Source organism: Physeter macrocephalus, chromosome 16 (assembly GCF_002837175.3).
Source record: "Physeter macrocephalus isolate SW-GA chromosome 16, ASM283717v5, whole genome shotgun sequence".
Lineage (NCBI taxonomy): Eukaryota > Metazoa > Chordata > Mammalia > Artiodactyla > Physeteridae > Physeter > Physeter macrocephalus.
In genome coordinates this window covers 24,369,794-24,384,353 of record NC_041229.1, presented here as the reverse complement: position 1 = coordinate 24,384,353, position 14,560 = coordinate 24,369,794, and the positions used below count along the sequence as shown (strand labels likewise).

The following is a 14,560-nucleotide window of genomic DNA, read 5'->3' as shown; positions in this document are numbered from 1 at the left end:
AGGCTCAGCGGCCATGGCTCACGGGCCTAGCCGCTCTGCGGCATGTGGGATCTTCCCGGACCGGGGCACGAACCCGTGTCCCCTGCATCGGCAGGCGGACTCTCAACCACTGCGCCACCAGGGAAGCCCGCTGGTGCTTCTGAATGACTCCGTCAGGTCTCACTTTTAAAACACTTGATTACTATATTTTAGGGCAAGATCTAATCGGATCAATAGACTCTAGAGAATCCCTTGGTTTTTGTCCCCTCATTCAAAACTAAAAGGTTTCTCCTCTTGCCTGACTTCTAGGCACTTGTCAGTTTTACACAGATCATGCAATATCATTAGTACTTGTTTTAAGAGCTACAGAAAAGCTATGGGATTAGGAAATCAAAAGTTAATGAAGCAAATATGAGGTGAAATTTAAGACATATATGATAGGACAGATGGACAGACTCTAAAAAGAGAATTTAAAGTGGAAGAAAAGGGCTTCCCTGGTGGCGCAGTGGTTGAGAGTCTGCCTGACGATGCAGGGGACATGGGTTCGTGCCCCGGTCCGGGAAGATCCCACATGCCGCGGAGCGGCTAGGCCCGTGAGCCATGGCCGCTGAACCTGCGCGTCTGGAGCCTGTGCTCCGCAACGGAAGAGGCCACAACAGTGAGAGGCCTGCGTACCGCAAAAAAATAAAAATAAATAAAAAATAAAAGTGGAAGAGAAGGTATAACTAATTGTATAGGAGAGGACTATTGGAGGCGATGAAAATTAGTGAGAGATGAATTGAAAACAGAATCCAAGAAAGCGAGGGGGGAGAAGACACATGAAAGAAGCTACAGAGATCAACATTCTGGCCATTTTGGTACAACCATAGGACTGGGAAGAAACGGATGGATCTGGTACAACAGTCCCTTTATTTATTTATTTATTTACTTACTTACTTACTTACTTACTTTGGCTGCACTGGGTCTTAGTTGCGGCACACAGGATCTTCATTGCGGCATGTGAGCTTCTTAGTTTCAGCATGCGGACTCCTAGTTGCGGTGTGCGGGCTTCTTAGTTGTGGCATGTGGATCTTAGTTGTCTCATGCAGACTTCTTAGTTGCAGCATGTAAACTCTTAGTTGCAGCATGCGAATTCTTAGTTGCACCATGCATGCAGGATCTAGTTCCCTGACCAGAGATTGAACCCCAGCCCCCTGCATTGGGAGCATGGAGTCTTTTTTTTTTTTTTAATAAATTTATTTATTTGTTTTATATTTTATTTTTGGCTGTGCTGGGTCTTCATTGCTGCATGCGAGCTTTCTCTAGTTGCGGTGAGCGAGGGCTATTCTTTGTTGTGTTGTGCAGGCTTCTTATTGTGGTGGCTTCTCGTTGCAGAGCACAGGCTCTAGGCAAGAGGGCTTCAGTAGTTGTGGCACACAGGCTCAGTAGTTGCGGCTCGCGCGCTCTAGAGTGCAGGCTCTATAGTCGTGGCGCACAGGCTTAGTTACTCCACGGCATGTGGGATCTTCCCAGACCAGGGCTTGAACTCGTATCCCCTGCATTGGCAGGCAGATTCTTAAGCTGTGCCACCAGGGAAGTCCGGGAGCTTGCAGTCTTACCCACTGGACCACCAGGGAAGTCCCAACAGTCCCATTTATAAAATGATAGAATTAATGTCCAGAGAGTCTTTGACTTGCCCCAGGCCTTATCATTTGTTAGTGGTTAGCATAAGAGCCTAATTCTCTTAACTCCTCTGTTCAGTGCTCTTTCTGCTGCATCAGGCCTCCTGGCATGGTTGAAAAGAGTTTTATTGGCACATTGTGTAGTTTCTATCCTGAAAAATATTCTGTTTGCATGCAACCCCACCCCCACTCCCATCTCTGTAGATCCAAGTTAATTACTGTGTCTGCTCAAACAATTATTTTTCAGCTATATTCAGAAACAAAGGGAGAAATAGCTTTACACAATAGAAGCGGTACTGATAACTCACAGCAAACACTTGTGGCTGCAGTGACAATCAATTCTCCCCTCCATGCAGTACTCAGTGACTGCACTGCTACACTTAGTAACAGGAATGAACCCAGCCCACTGCAGTGGAGGAATTTATATGAAGTCTTTTGCCTTGTTAGACAAGGAGAGATGTTGGTTATTAGGCAAAGCTACAAGCAAATACTGCCTATGTTGTCATAAAGTTTCAAAAGTACTGTGAAGTAGTTTTCCATTTTTTTCTAGAGAAACTGAAATCAATCAGGATTATGATTTATGTGTGGAAATCTATGCATTTATTTAGATTAACTGTATACCGGCACTAGATGCAAAAATAGATATAAAAATAAATAAGATATAGTCTCACATTCAAGGTCCATGCTGTCTCTATACTGGGTAGAGTACAGACTATATTGCTATAACAGAGACTGACCAAATATATTACCTTAAATAATACAGAACTTTGTTTCTCTCTCCCCTATGTTAATAGTCCAGAGTGAGCAGTTCTGGACTATCCAGGTGGCTGTGCCTCAACATCAGTTTCCAGGGTTTTCCAGTCATTGCCATTTCCTAACAAGCAAGAAGGAGAAAGAGGAAGCCCAGGGCAAATGGCATCTTCAAGCAGATGAACCTCAGACTGCACACATAACTTATCATGTCCCATCGATCCAAACTTAGTGATATGCCAAAACTAACTGTAAGAAAGCTGGGGAATATAGTTTCTATATGAGTTGCTATGTACAAGCTAAAACTCATGGAGTTCCATTACTAAAGGAAGACAGGGAGAATGGACACTGGGGGACAATTAGAGATCTTTCTCACAGACTCACAGCAAAGAAAGATAAATAATTGGAATAAAGGCTAGTAAGTACCAAAATAAGTTCTAGTGGCAGAACAAAGGGAGGAATTGTCATCTGTGTGTAGGGTTAGGGCTAGTTGCAGAGGATGTATCCAAAAGAACGTGGTCCTTGATGCTGGGACATGAAGGATATGTCAGTAGTAAGAGAAATAACAATAGGAAATAATAACAATTAAAAAAGAAGTGGCTTCCAGTAATGATAGCAGATTGAACATCTATGCCTATTTTAGCTTTTTTTCCTGAAACCTCACTAAAGTGACAATAGTTTTGTTTTTTAACCATAAATCCTAGCAAGGAGAATAGGTAAGGAGACAATAGGAAAAAAATTTTGGAAGTAAGAAAGCAGATGGAGGAATGGTAAATGAATTAGCAGATTAAGGAAAATTGGCTTCTAAGCTAGGGGTTGGAAAAAGCTAAAGACCAAACCAGTATATATCATTGAATCCCCTAAAGATTCAAGAAATGGTGACACCAGATACTTCTGAAGTGGGAATGCTAAAATAAGGATCATTGATTGTCAGTCTGTTTAAGAAAGACTGAATCCTCACATCCCCTCCACCATTCTACACACCAGGTGACTTCCTCTCCCCCCACATTAGCAAAAAACTAGAAATTTATTCTTTGAAAAGAGTTAAGCATAGAGTCTCTTACTGGAAGCTTCAGACATAATTGAGGTTGGGGTCCCTTATTAAAAGTAAGGGCTTTAAGTGAATGTATGCATGTTGTATGCTGAGACTGTCTAGCCCTATTCCCCATCTTAGCTCCCAGAATGCTAGTAATCAGACCTTCAGCCTTCAAACAGGACATTGGTGAAATCATTTCTGACAAATCTGATCAGGCCAAGAAGAAAGACTTAAGAGACCAACACTAGAGTTTCCTCAACTAAATGATCCAGCCTGATCATCTTGTGAGTGAGGCTATTAGTCTCAATGAAAGATTACAAGAAATACTAGGAAATCTGTAACATGAAACCTAGAGACCAAAATAAACAGAAACCAAAAGCAACCAGAAAAACAAAGTTAATAAGGGAGAAGGGAATGTTTAAAAAAACAACCCTCCCAAAAAAATCCCTGTCCTTAATCTTCTCAGAGGGATAGTGGGAAAGTATTTAATCATAAAAGAAGAACAAGATACTATTTTTTCAAAAGAATATTCTAAGAACAAAAGACCTTTTGGAAACACAATAGAAAAAAATAAAACAATATAAAGTTGGGGAAATCTCTCAAAAAGTAGGACAAAAAGACAAAGACTTAGAAAATAGGAAAAATATATATATTTTTAAATTAGAGGACTAGTCCAAAAGGTTCAATAAAAAAGTAACAGGCATTCCAGAAAAATGGAACAGAAAAAACAGAGGGGAGAAATCATCAGTGAAGCAATTCAAAAAAAATTTCCTAGATGTAGGGAGGGACCTGAGTTTTCAGATTGGAAGGGTCCAGCACAATAGATGAAAGTAGACACATTCTAAGGGACATCATTGTGGAATTCTAAACAATGGCGCCACAGAGAAATTCCTACAAACTTCTGGGGTGGGGCGGGGGAAGGACGTGGATAAAAGGTCACATGAAAAAGATCAGAAATCAGATTGACTTCAGACTTCCTGAAAACAACAGTTGAAGCTAGAAGGCAATGGAGAGACTTCAAAATTCTGAAAGAATTTTGTGTCTGACCAAACTGTCATTCAACTGTGAAAGCAGAATAAAAACATGCAAGACTTCAAAATATTACCTCATGCATCTTTTTTTTTCCCTCATGAGTCTTTTTTAGGAAGCTACTTGAGTATGTGCTCTACACACACACACACACACACACACACACACACACAGACAAACACATATGTGCATAAAAGAATAAACCAAGAATGAAGACATGGGCTATGAGGAGCAGGAGATTTACCCCTGAAGAAAAGCGAAGGAAATGCCCAAGAAAATGGTGAAGGGAGATCATAGGATGCTATCTCTGCCACAGATACCAAGGACAACCAGGCCCGATTGGAGCAGGGCAGAAGACTGTAAGAGAGACCTCCTCAGGAAGATGAAATTGACAGAAAAGCTAACAGGAATGAACTTTTAAAAAAATGGCAACTGGCAGAGTTTGGGGTTAGGTTATTGAGGACTACTTGGAAAATTTAGCAAAAAGAAAAAGAAAGGAAGAAAAAGATGTGGTAGAGAGTGCTCACTCATATCTGATGCTTCTTTTCTTCTGGACACATGGGAGGAATATATTTCCCTTCCCTCTTGCACTTAGAATCATTTGACTAATTCTAACCAGTGAATTTGAGCAGAACTCACATGTGGTAGTTTTAAAATATAGCCCAGACTTTTTAACATTTTTCCTATCAAGAGGTGGGTTGTTTCTTACTATAGCATAGCCTGGTCTATCTTGATTAATATGCAAGATAATTATTAACTCTAAGGAAAAGAAATCAGTTTATTCCAGGGCTCAGCATTGAAAAGTATACATGGTCAGAATAACACAAATACCAAGAAATGATCTTCCTAAAATTATGATATAACAGTACAGTTTTGGCAAGTTTCGGGAATGGGAAAAATAAGAATGTGTGGTAAGTGCACAGGTAACTGATGAAAACACAAACTTAGAAAAAGAATGAAAAAGAAGAACAGTCTATTCAACTGACTTGAAAATAAAAGCTGCATAATTTCAGACATAGAATGAAATGAGAAAAGGATAAACACCAGTATAAATTATAAATATGGGGCTTCCCTGGTGGCGCAGTGGTTAAGAATCTGCCTGCCAATGCAGGGGACACAGGTTCAAGCCCTGGTCTGGGAAGATCCCACATGCCGTGGAGCAACTAAGCCCTCGAGCCACAACTACTCTAGCCTGCACACCTAGAGCCCCTGCTCCGCAACAAGAGAAGCCACCGCAATGAGAAGCTCATGCACCGCAGCAAAGAGTAGCCCCCACTCACCACAACTAGAGAAAGCCCACGTGCAGCAACGAAGACCCAACGCAGCCAAAAATAAATAAATAAATAAATAATAAATGTGGAGAGATATACAAATCACATGAAATGAAGCAATATTGAGAAAGTTGTATGGAAACAGAAGTCACAAAAATGGTAGGAGGATTATAACCAAAGAAAAAATGTTCTTTAATTATGTTAAATCACATAATGTATTATGTTGTATGGAAAATAAAATAATCATGAGAAGCTGGTCATCATCTCATTTTTGTTCTGCAAAAGGATGCCAGAAAGTGTCAGAATAAGTGCTAAAATCTTTTATACACTTTCTGGTACCATACCAAATAGAAAATAAGCATCCTTCATTATCACCTTACAGACAAATAGTGAAGCTAGAAACATTTCTCATTAATTTCTAAATTATTTGGATTTTCACATTAACTTGTTCTGCCTTCCAGAATCCACTACAAAATACAATTTGAATTACTACCAATTTAAATACAGTAGTTCTTTAGAAAAAGTGGATGATTTCACCTTTGTTTATAGTGTGCACTGTTATTCAGCCCACTTCTCTTTTTGTTATTTAGCCCATTTCATGAATCCCTACTATAAATATCAAAAGGAGATAAGCTTTTTTGTATTTCCCTCTGTTATTCTCCCATTTGCTTAGCATTTGCATGCTGCTTGGGTACAGTCTTACAGAGTCTGAACTTATTAATTCAGTTGTTTATTTATCTACAACTCTCAGTAGGCCTCATGCATACCCAATTCTGTTTTAGACACTAGGGATACAGCGTTCCAAAAACAGTGACAAAAATTCTTGCTCTCGTGGAGCTTATCTCCTAATGAGGGGAGATGGGCTATAACCAAATAAGTTGGAAAAATTATATAGGACGTTAGAATGTGTTAATTACTATAGAGGAAAATAGAGGATAAAAGGTGAATAGAGCATGCTGGGGGTGATAAGAAGGGCTCACTATCAAAATGATGATCTGTGGTAAAAGAAAAATATAAGATGGTCACAGGGCAATTGATTCACATATTCAAAGACAGAATATGGCCATTAGGTCTTGTCAGTATTACATATAGCCTCCACAACCACAGACTTGATTTTTGATGGAAAGACCCTGGAATTATACATAGAAAGAAAATTTTAATGTTTTTATGTATGAAAAAAGATATTCTAAGTTATAAGCCCCAAGTTTCGGAAGGCAAAGGCAGTGACTGTTAGAGTCAGTAATAATACAAGGAACAGGGAGACTTGTGTTTTAGTCTCTTGAAAGCAGTTCTAAGGGCCCAGATTCCAAGGCAAGTGAAGCAGGTAAATAAAGCATCAACACAGTGACTATTCCCAGAAGGGCAGTAGGCATGTAATGTCATGGTGAAAAAAGGCACTCACAAGGCTAATGCATTCATAGGCTGCTTGCTGCCAACAGCCTTTGTCATCAAAGTACTTCCATCTTCTAAATACCTATTTGGCAATTGGCAAAGCCACAAGAAGGGCATTTCCAGTGGACCATCTGGCTCATTTTACCCAGGTAAGTCAGCAAGTGCTCTATGTTTTGTTGCTTTTTTAAGAGACCAGTGCACATCCTATAAAGTTCAAAATAATAACATCTAAGATCTCTTCACACTTTTTGGTTGCATTGCCCATATATTAAGTAATTCTTTATAAATGTAAGCCAATTCCAGTGCTCTCATTTTCACTTGTCTATATATTATTTCAGGGAAAAAAAATAGAAAAATTAAACAGTTTAAAATGTTTCCATAAACAAGGCAACCATTTTTCTTTTCTATTCTAAAGCGAATATACATGTAAGAATAAACTTTGAGATGAATGGATAAAGAAAATGTGTTAAATACATACAGTTGAAAATTATTCAGCCATTAAAAAAAGAAGGAAGTCCTGTCATATGCTTACAACATGGATGAATCTTGGGGATGTTATGCTAAGTGAAATTGAGACAGGAGGGAAGTGGGCACACACTTTAAAGGTCACAACCTTTAAAAGAATGACATTGACTATACAACATAAACTGGCTAGAACCAACTAGGCCCAAGATGGCAGAAGATTTGACTTCCAGTAGACCTTGAGCCTCATTATATGCTCATTGTAATGCCTTAGCATGCTAAATAACACACCCACAGGTGCCATGACAGTTCCGAGGCTGACCATAAAAGGCCAAAAAGTGGGCAGTGGTCCAATTCCTGGAAATCCCTGCCGCTTCCCCAAAAGAGTTGGAATAATCCACCCACTCGTTAGGCTATGCAATTACCCAACCCATAATAACAAACCACTCCATATTTCAGGGCCTTGTGCCTTTTGAGATGGCCCACACTCTGCCTATATAGTGTGTATCTCGCAGAATAAACTTGCTTTCACTTTACTATGGCTCGCTCTTGAATTCTTTCCTGCACAAAGCCAAGGACCCTTACTTGGCAGCCTGTCCCAGGGACTCACCTGAGACCTGGGACAGGACTGTCCTCTCGCTCCCTATTTTCCTGCAACAAAATAAGCCAGTCACAGAGGGACAAATACTGCATGATTTCACTTATATGAGGTAACTACAGTAGTCAGACTCAAAGAAGCAGAAAGTAGAATGGTGGTGGCTTGGGGCTGGGGGGAGGGTAGGAAATGAGTTGCTGATCAATGAGAATGGGAGTATCAGTCATGCAGAATGGAAAAGTTCTAGAGATCTGTGGTACAACATTGTGCTTATAGTTAATAATAATACTGTATACTTAAAAATTGTTCAGAGGGTAAATCTCATCTGTTTTTTACCACAATTTTTTTAAATGAAGGAATTTTGGCTTCATAAGTCTATGTTGAAATTTATAAAATGCGACTTTGTTTTGTATCATTCTTTTCCTACAAAATATCTGTAGCCTCTATCAATCAGGTCTTTGGTTGCCAGCAACAAAACCAACTTGAGGACATTAATCAATAACGAAAGTTACTGGAAGCATGTCTGCGTCCCAGAGACTTGACAGGATAGCAGGAGGGACCAGGCTTGAAATGAACCAAAAGATCCCAGAAGTTGTGGGCAGCAAGGACCACAGGAGGCCAGTGTGGTCCCCATTGATACTGTTGCCCCCTTTTTGCCTGTTCACCCACTGCCATAAGAAGCCCCAAATGGACAATTGGCAGTCTCAGCTACTAATTCAATAGAAGCATCACGAGGTTCTCTAGTGAAAGCATTTCTCCCTTGGATACTAAAACCTTCATATCAGCAGAGTTCAGAGTCACAGGAATTAGAAGCAACAAAAAATTTTAATGACGCATAAAGTGTAATTGCAAGAGGTAACATCACCCCACTTTTACACTTTGTTTCCCATACCACAGCATCTATTCATGGAGAAAAAACCACCACCTACTGTATTACTCACTAGCTTAGAATGTATACATCCTGAAGAATCATGCTAAAATCTTACAGGGTGTCAACTCATGGACATGAGCATAACTAAATCTTTTTTTTTAATTGAAGTATAGTTGATTTACAATGTTGTGTTAGTTTCAGGAGTACATCAAGGTGATTCAGTTTTATATATATGTATATATATGTATATGTATATATTCTTTTTCAGATTCTTTTCCATTAGAGGTTATTGTAATACATATTGAATATAGTTCCCTGTGCTATACAGTAGGTCCTTGTTGTTTCTATATTATATATATATGTGTGTATCTGTTAACATAACTGAATCTTAATAATCCATTCCACAGTTTTATAGGTGTATGCCTCTAGGTGATAGTGACATAAGAGCAACGAATCCTATGGCATCAGCCCATTTCTTCCTCTGTTAACTGAAACCTTTGGTCTATAGCAAAGTGTGGGATACCATGACTTTGTATAAGGTATTCCATAAGTTCATGGATGGTGGTGCTAGCATGGCTTGGGTCCACGTTAAATGTCTATTACAGTGAGGACATATCAGTATCTCTGTGATGGTTTTCCCAGAGTAAGGTACCATATCCAAGGTGTCAGTAACTGCTGGAAAATTGGTATTAAGCAGTGACAGTTGAGGCAAGAGAAAGTCTGCTCAGCCCAGTCCCAGCCTCCTACCATGATTACTGTGAGTCCAAACTGGGATAAAAATACTGACTGATGACTATAGAACAGAACATTTAGTTTCACCAATTATTAGGAATTCTTTCAAAGAGGGGGCTTTTGGTGAGTATTCACATAGGATACAGTATTTGCATACTCAAGACCCAACCACACATGCCAAACCTCCTTATTATCAGTCTTCTGATTTTGTTTTTTCCAACATGCCAAACACTTAGCCTCTGCTCGTGAATTCATGTAGATCCTTAACCTTCATCTCCCCATCTCTTCCTCTGGAAAAAGTACCACTAAAAGTTCCACAAATGGAAGGATTTCTCTTTTCCACTATTGAGTGGAGCAGACTGATGCCAGCATATTATTTAGAGCCATCTGTAAGGCAGACTTGAATTTTTTTTCCCCTTTAACTATAGGGAAATCCACATAAGGCCATAGGTTGAGAGGGTGCTGCAGAAGTAGACATGCTGGGTGTGTGAGCCTTGTTACTCTGGGTCCCCTCAGGTCCCACCCCTATTCCTGCCTATATATATGACTTCTGCTTGATGACAAAGTTCCCGCCTGGTGAATCAGAGAACCTAGCTCTTGATGAGCACTCAGATTGCAGTCACCTGATGTTCAGGTGTCTAGTCTCAAAGCCAGGTTTTAAGCCAAGAACCATTTCTCAAAAGTATAATAGCTCATGGCAAAGAGGACATGTCTGTATTCTAAAATGTCACACCTGTAATTGTCCAGCGGAACTTTTCCCAGTCTTTCTTTAAATCATGTATTCATTCAGTGAGACTTTCAAAGCCCAGAAGGAAATAGATATAAAATAACATGCAAAAGATGTCGTTGCTTATAAAGAATTGTTACTCATCATTCTTTACAACTCTTGGATTCTTTACAGGGAGGCCTATCTATCTTGTTTTTTTAGGGTCTGTTCCCTGCCTCCTTAAAATACCTTCAAGACCTTCTGAAGACCTAAGTGTCTCGACCCAAGAGAGGAAGTTCCAGAGAAAGATAGATGTTCCCTCATCATCTCTGTAAGACCTGCCTTTCAAGTTCCATTTTTCAGTCTTGAAGGCCTGTCTCTTCCCCTAAATACCTGACAGCAGGGATGCCCAGTTGTTTTAGGGGAAACCCTGCCTTTTAGGACAACTAATTATGAATCTGAAGGCTAACCATATCAGAATTCTAAATCTAATATCCAGACACAAACTGGAGATCAAGTTATTATATAGAAAAAGGCAGATGTCCTATTAAGATCTTTTATTCCAACTAATTATTAATAAGGGCTGTTTTATAGAATATGTTACATATACTTTGCTAGAATTTTATTCTATAGAATGATTTGGCAACTGTGTTCCAAATATGTTTTCAAAATTAAATATAAAGTGCTAGAAAATGTGGTATTTCCTACATGCCTCTGCCTAATAGACAAGCATTTCAATGTTGAATTTTTAACCACAAAAGCATGTTGTTTTAAATTATACTAATGGTAACTTAATTGCAGGGGGTGGGTGGTAATGCAGACTTGGTGCTGAGTAAATGAAAGCTTTCAGTCTAATAACAGCCTTAATTAGGTTTCTCTTAAGACACTGCACATCTGTCTAAATTCACACATATATAGATGAGTAGCAAAACAATAACAAATAAATTATCCCTCAAAATTAAAAACACAGCAACAACTTAAATGAACTGCATTATTTGTAGACTGCCAGTGATAGTGGGAGATTTTTTCTTACTGTCAACAACGGTACGGTACAGTAGTCCTTGAGAGAGGTGTTTTTTTTTTAAGTAGTCGCTTGAGAACCTCTCTACCATGAATTCTGAGGAGAAGGGGAAGCAGGAGATATGGAAAGGGTAGGTAAACTTTCTTCAACAAGTGGTACTGTGGTATCAGGTCACTGAACTGAGCTGTGATTTCAGCAATAAGGATAAAGAAGGTATGTAAAAGTTGGAGAGTACCAAATAACAAACTGGCCCTCCACAAAGATCTTTGGTGCCTCAGGCAAGTAACAGATGAACTTGCTTAAGGATGATCTCAATGCTTAAGATCACTGACAACTTGGGATAATTCCCTGTCGGTCCACTGGTTAGGACTCTGCAATTCCACTGCAAGGGGCCCCGGGTTTGATCCCTGGTCAGGGAACTAAGAACCCGTAAGCCACCAAAAAAAAACAAGATCACTGACAACTTGGAAACTGAGACACATATGTGATTTCTGGCTAATACAACATTTAACACTTTCCCTCTCTGATAAGATTAATTAATCCAATATAGCAAATATTAAATTACATCCATCACTGCCAGGCAGTTCTTAGATATGTAGACAGAATATGTTTAACCCTCAAGGAGCTTTGAATTGAGTAGGAGACATACCAACAAACCCAATCAGCACATTATGAAAATTGATATAATCATAATGGCGGTATGCCAAAGGTTCAATGGAATTATAAGAGAGAGAAGTGCCTAAGAGAGGTAGAGGGGGAGAAGACAGTGACAGGTAAGGCTTCTTATATGACAGGATTTTTGAACTGACTCAAATAAGAAATAGGAGTTTGCTGGCAAAAAAAAAAAAAAAAAAAAAAAAGGTAAAAGACATTCTAGGTAGAGAAAACAACATATGTAAAGGCAAAAATATAAAACAGTATAGCCTTGGCTCCTTGCCTCATGATTCAGTCAGGAACAAATGGCACACTGGAAAGGTTAACTGAAAAGAGTTTAATGAAGTGACTTTCCAGAAATGCGGGCAAGGTCAAAGGCACCAACAAATGATGGTGATGCATTCAGTAATAGCAACAGTGGGAAGCCATTAACGACCTGGCCAGAAGGGGCAAGGAGAGGAAATGAGATTGCCAGAACCTGGTGAAAGCCATAGCCATGGGAGAGGGGCTACCCAACAGGAACCTTGATCAGAAGAGACTAGATCTGTAGAGGCAAACAATCATAAGTACGCACATCTCAGATTCATATCCCACGTCTGAACAATTTCCTTTTTCTTGAATAGGTATAGCCCAGGACTAAACCTGTAACTGACATTATAACAAGTTTGCCCTTGTTTCTTCTTCCTTAACTGACAGAAAGAGGAGCCTGTTGATTTAAATGATAGGGAGAGATTCTTAAGATCTGGTCTGCTGTGCAACCTCTGCCCCACACCAAATCTTTTTGTGTGCCTACTTTTAACCACAGTAATGTGATAATTATTCTATCAGATATTTAAAAATAAAAACAAGTAATCCTGAGTGTGAGATGACATGTAAGTGCTTGTCTATTTTAAAATATCTACTTTAATGTCAGCAGATGAAACTGGCTTGCATATTTCATAGAATTTTTTTGTTCACTTTGACACTTCATATTTGACTTATAAACTCTAGTTAAATCACATTAACTACAACCTTTTTTTCTGTTTATTTTTCAGATCAATAACTCGATCTTATTACCGCAACTCGGTTGGTGGATTTTTAGTATTTGACATTACTAACCGACGATCTTTTGAACATGTGAAAGATTGGCTTGAAGAAGCAAAAATGTATGTACAGCCATTTCAGATTGTATTTCTGCTAGTGGGACATAAATGTGATTTAGCTTCACAACGTCAAGTTACAAGGGAAGAAGCTGAAAGACTGTCAGCAGACTATGGTATGAAGTATATAGAAACCTCAGCAAAAGATGCTACAAATGTTGAGGAATCCTTCACTATCTTGACAAGAGACATATATGAGCTTATTAAAAGGGGAGAAATTTGTATTCACGATGGCTGGGAAGGGGTTAAAAGTGGTTTCGTTCCAAATACTGTGCATTCTTCTGAGGAAGCAGTAAAACCCAGGAAAGAGTGCTTCTGCTGACTTCATACATGCCAAAGAACTAAGAACAGATTGGGTGTCATTTCAGGATAAATACCAACATTAACAACAGAATGATGTGATGAAAGCGTTTAAAAAAGTTATAAACCCCTGCTAACACTATTTTGTAAGGTATTTGATTCAGAGCAATATGCTTACTTGTTAAACTACCAGAATGGTATTTTGCTAAATTATCAAGCAAAGCAGACGACGTTTTCTGGAAACTGGAGTATCTACATAATTGCCTCCATTCTCACTTTGTTAGCATATAACTGACCATAATATCCAAATATGTCAATATTACTCATTTTTCTTGACAGTTTGAAATGTATGTTTTGTGCATATATAATCTGATTGAAAAGATTTTACCAGGAATTACATTCTCTAGTGTTAATTAATTAATATTAATTCTCCCTTAATTTTGCCTGAACATGAGAAGATAAGTTTTATATTAATTTTTGTTCTCTGATTTATTGCTCCTGAAAATTTTATGTTTTATAAAGATATCTAAGGATCCAAGCAAAAGGTTTTATTGCAAATATTTGTAAAAATAAAAACGAAGGATCACTATCAGCAAATGTTTTGTTGTTATAGTATACTGTCCTTATTTAGACAAGAAAAACTTAGCCATTTTGTCCAGATTTTCAAATGTGTCGGTACAAAGCTAGCATAGTATTCTTTTGTAATTAAAAATAATTCTCTGTTTTATAGCTAGTCCCATCTCTATCATATTTGCCAAATATTGCTTATTTTACTGGTCTTTCTAAAGGACAACATTTTGGTTTTATTTGTCAAGTTTACTGCTTTTCTCCTCTATTTTTGACTTTCCTCTTGATTAATTTTGTCCTTCCACTCTTTTGGATTTACCTTATTCTTTTTCTATGTCTACTGTCCATTTCCTGTAGCTTCAAGAGCCATTTTCAACAACTCAACGAGCTCTGCT

The 14,560-nt window shown here is 38.7% G+C and overlaps 1 protein-coding gene across 1 annotated transcript in view; it reads left to right on the top strand.

Annotated features, from left to right (window-relative positions):
* The window catches only part of RAB39A (RAB39A, member RAS oncogene family), a 22,112-nt gene extending 8,492 nt beyond the window's left edge, over positions 1–13,620 (top strand). Inside the window, exon 2 of the mRNA XM_007121511.2 lies at positions 13,194–13,620. Coding sequence (XP_007121573.1) covers positions 13,194–13,620 — 427 coding nt within the window. The remainder of the gene's footprint in view (positions 1–13,193) is intronic.
* The last annotated feature ends 940 nt before the right edge of the window (positions 13,621–14,560 follow it).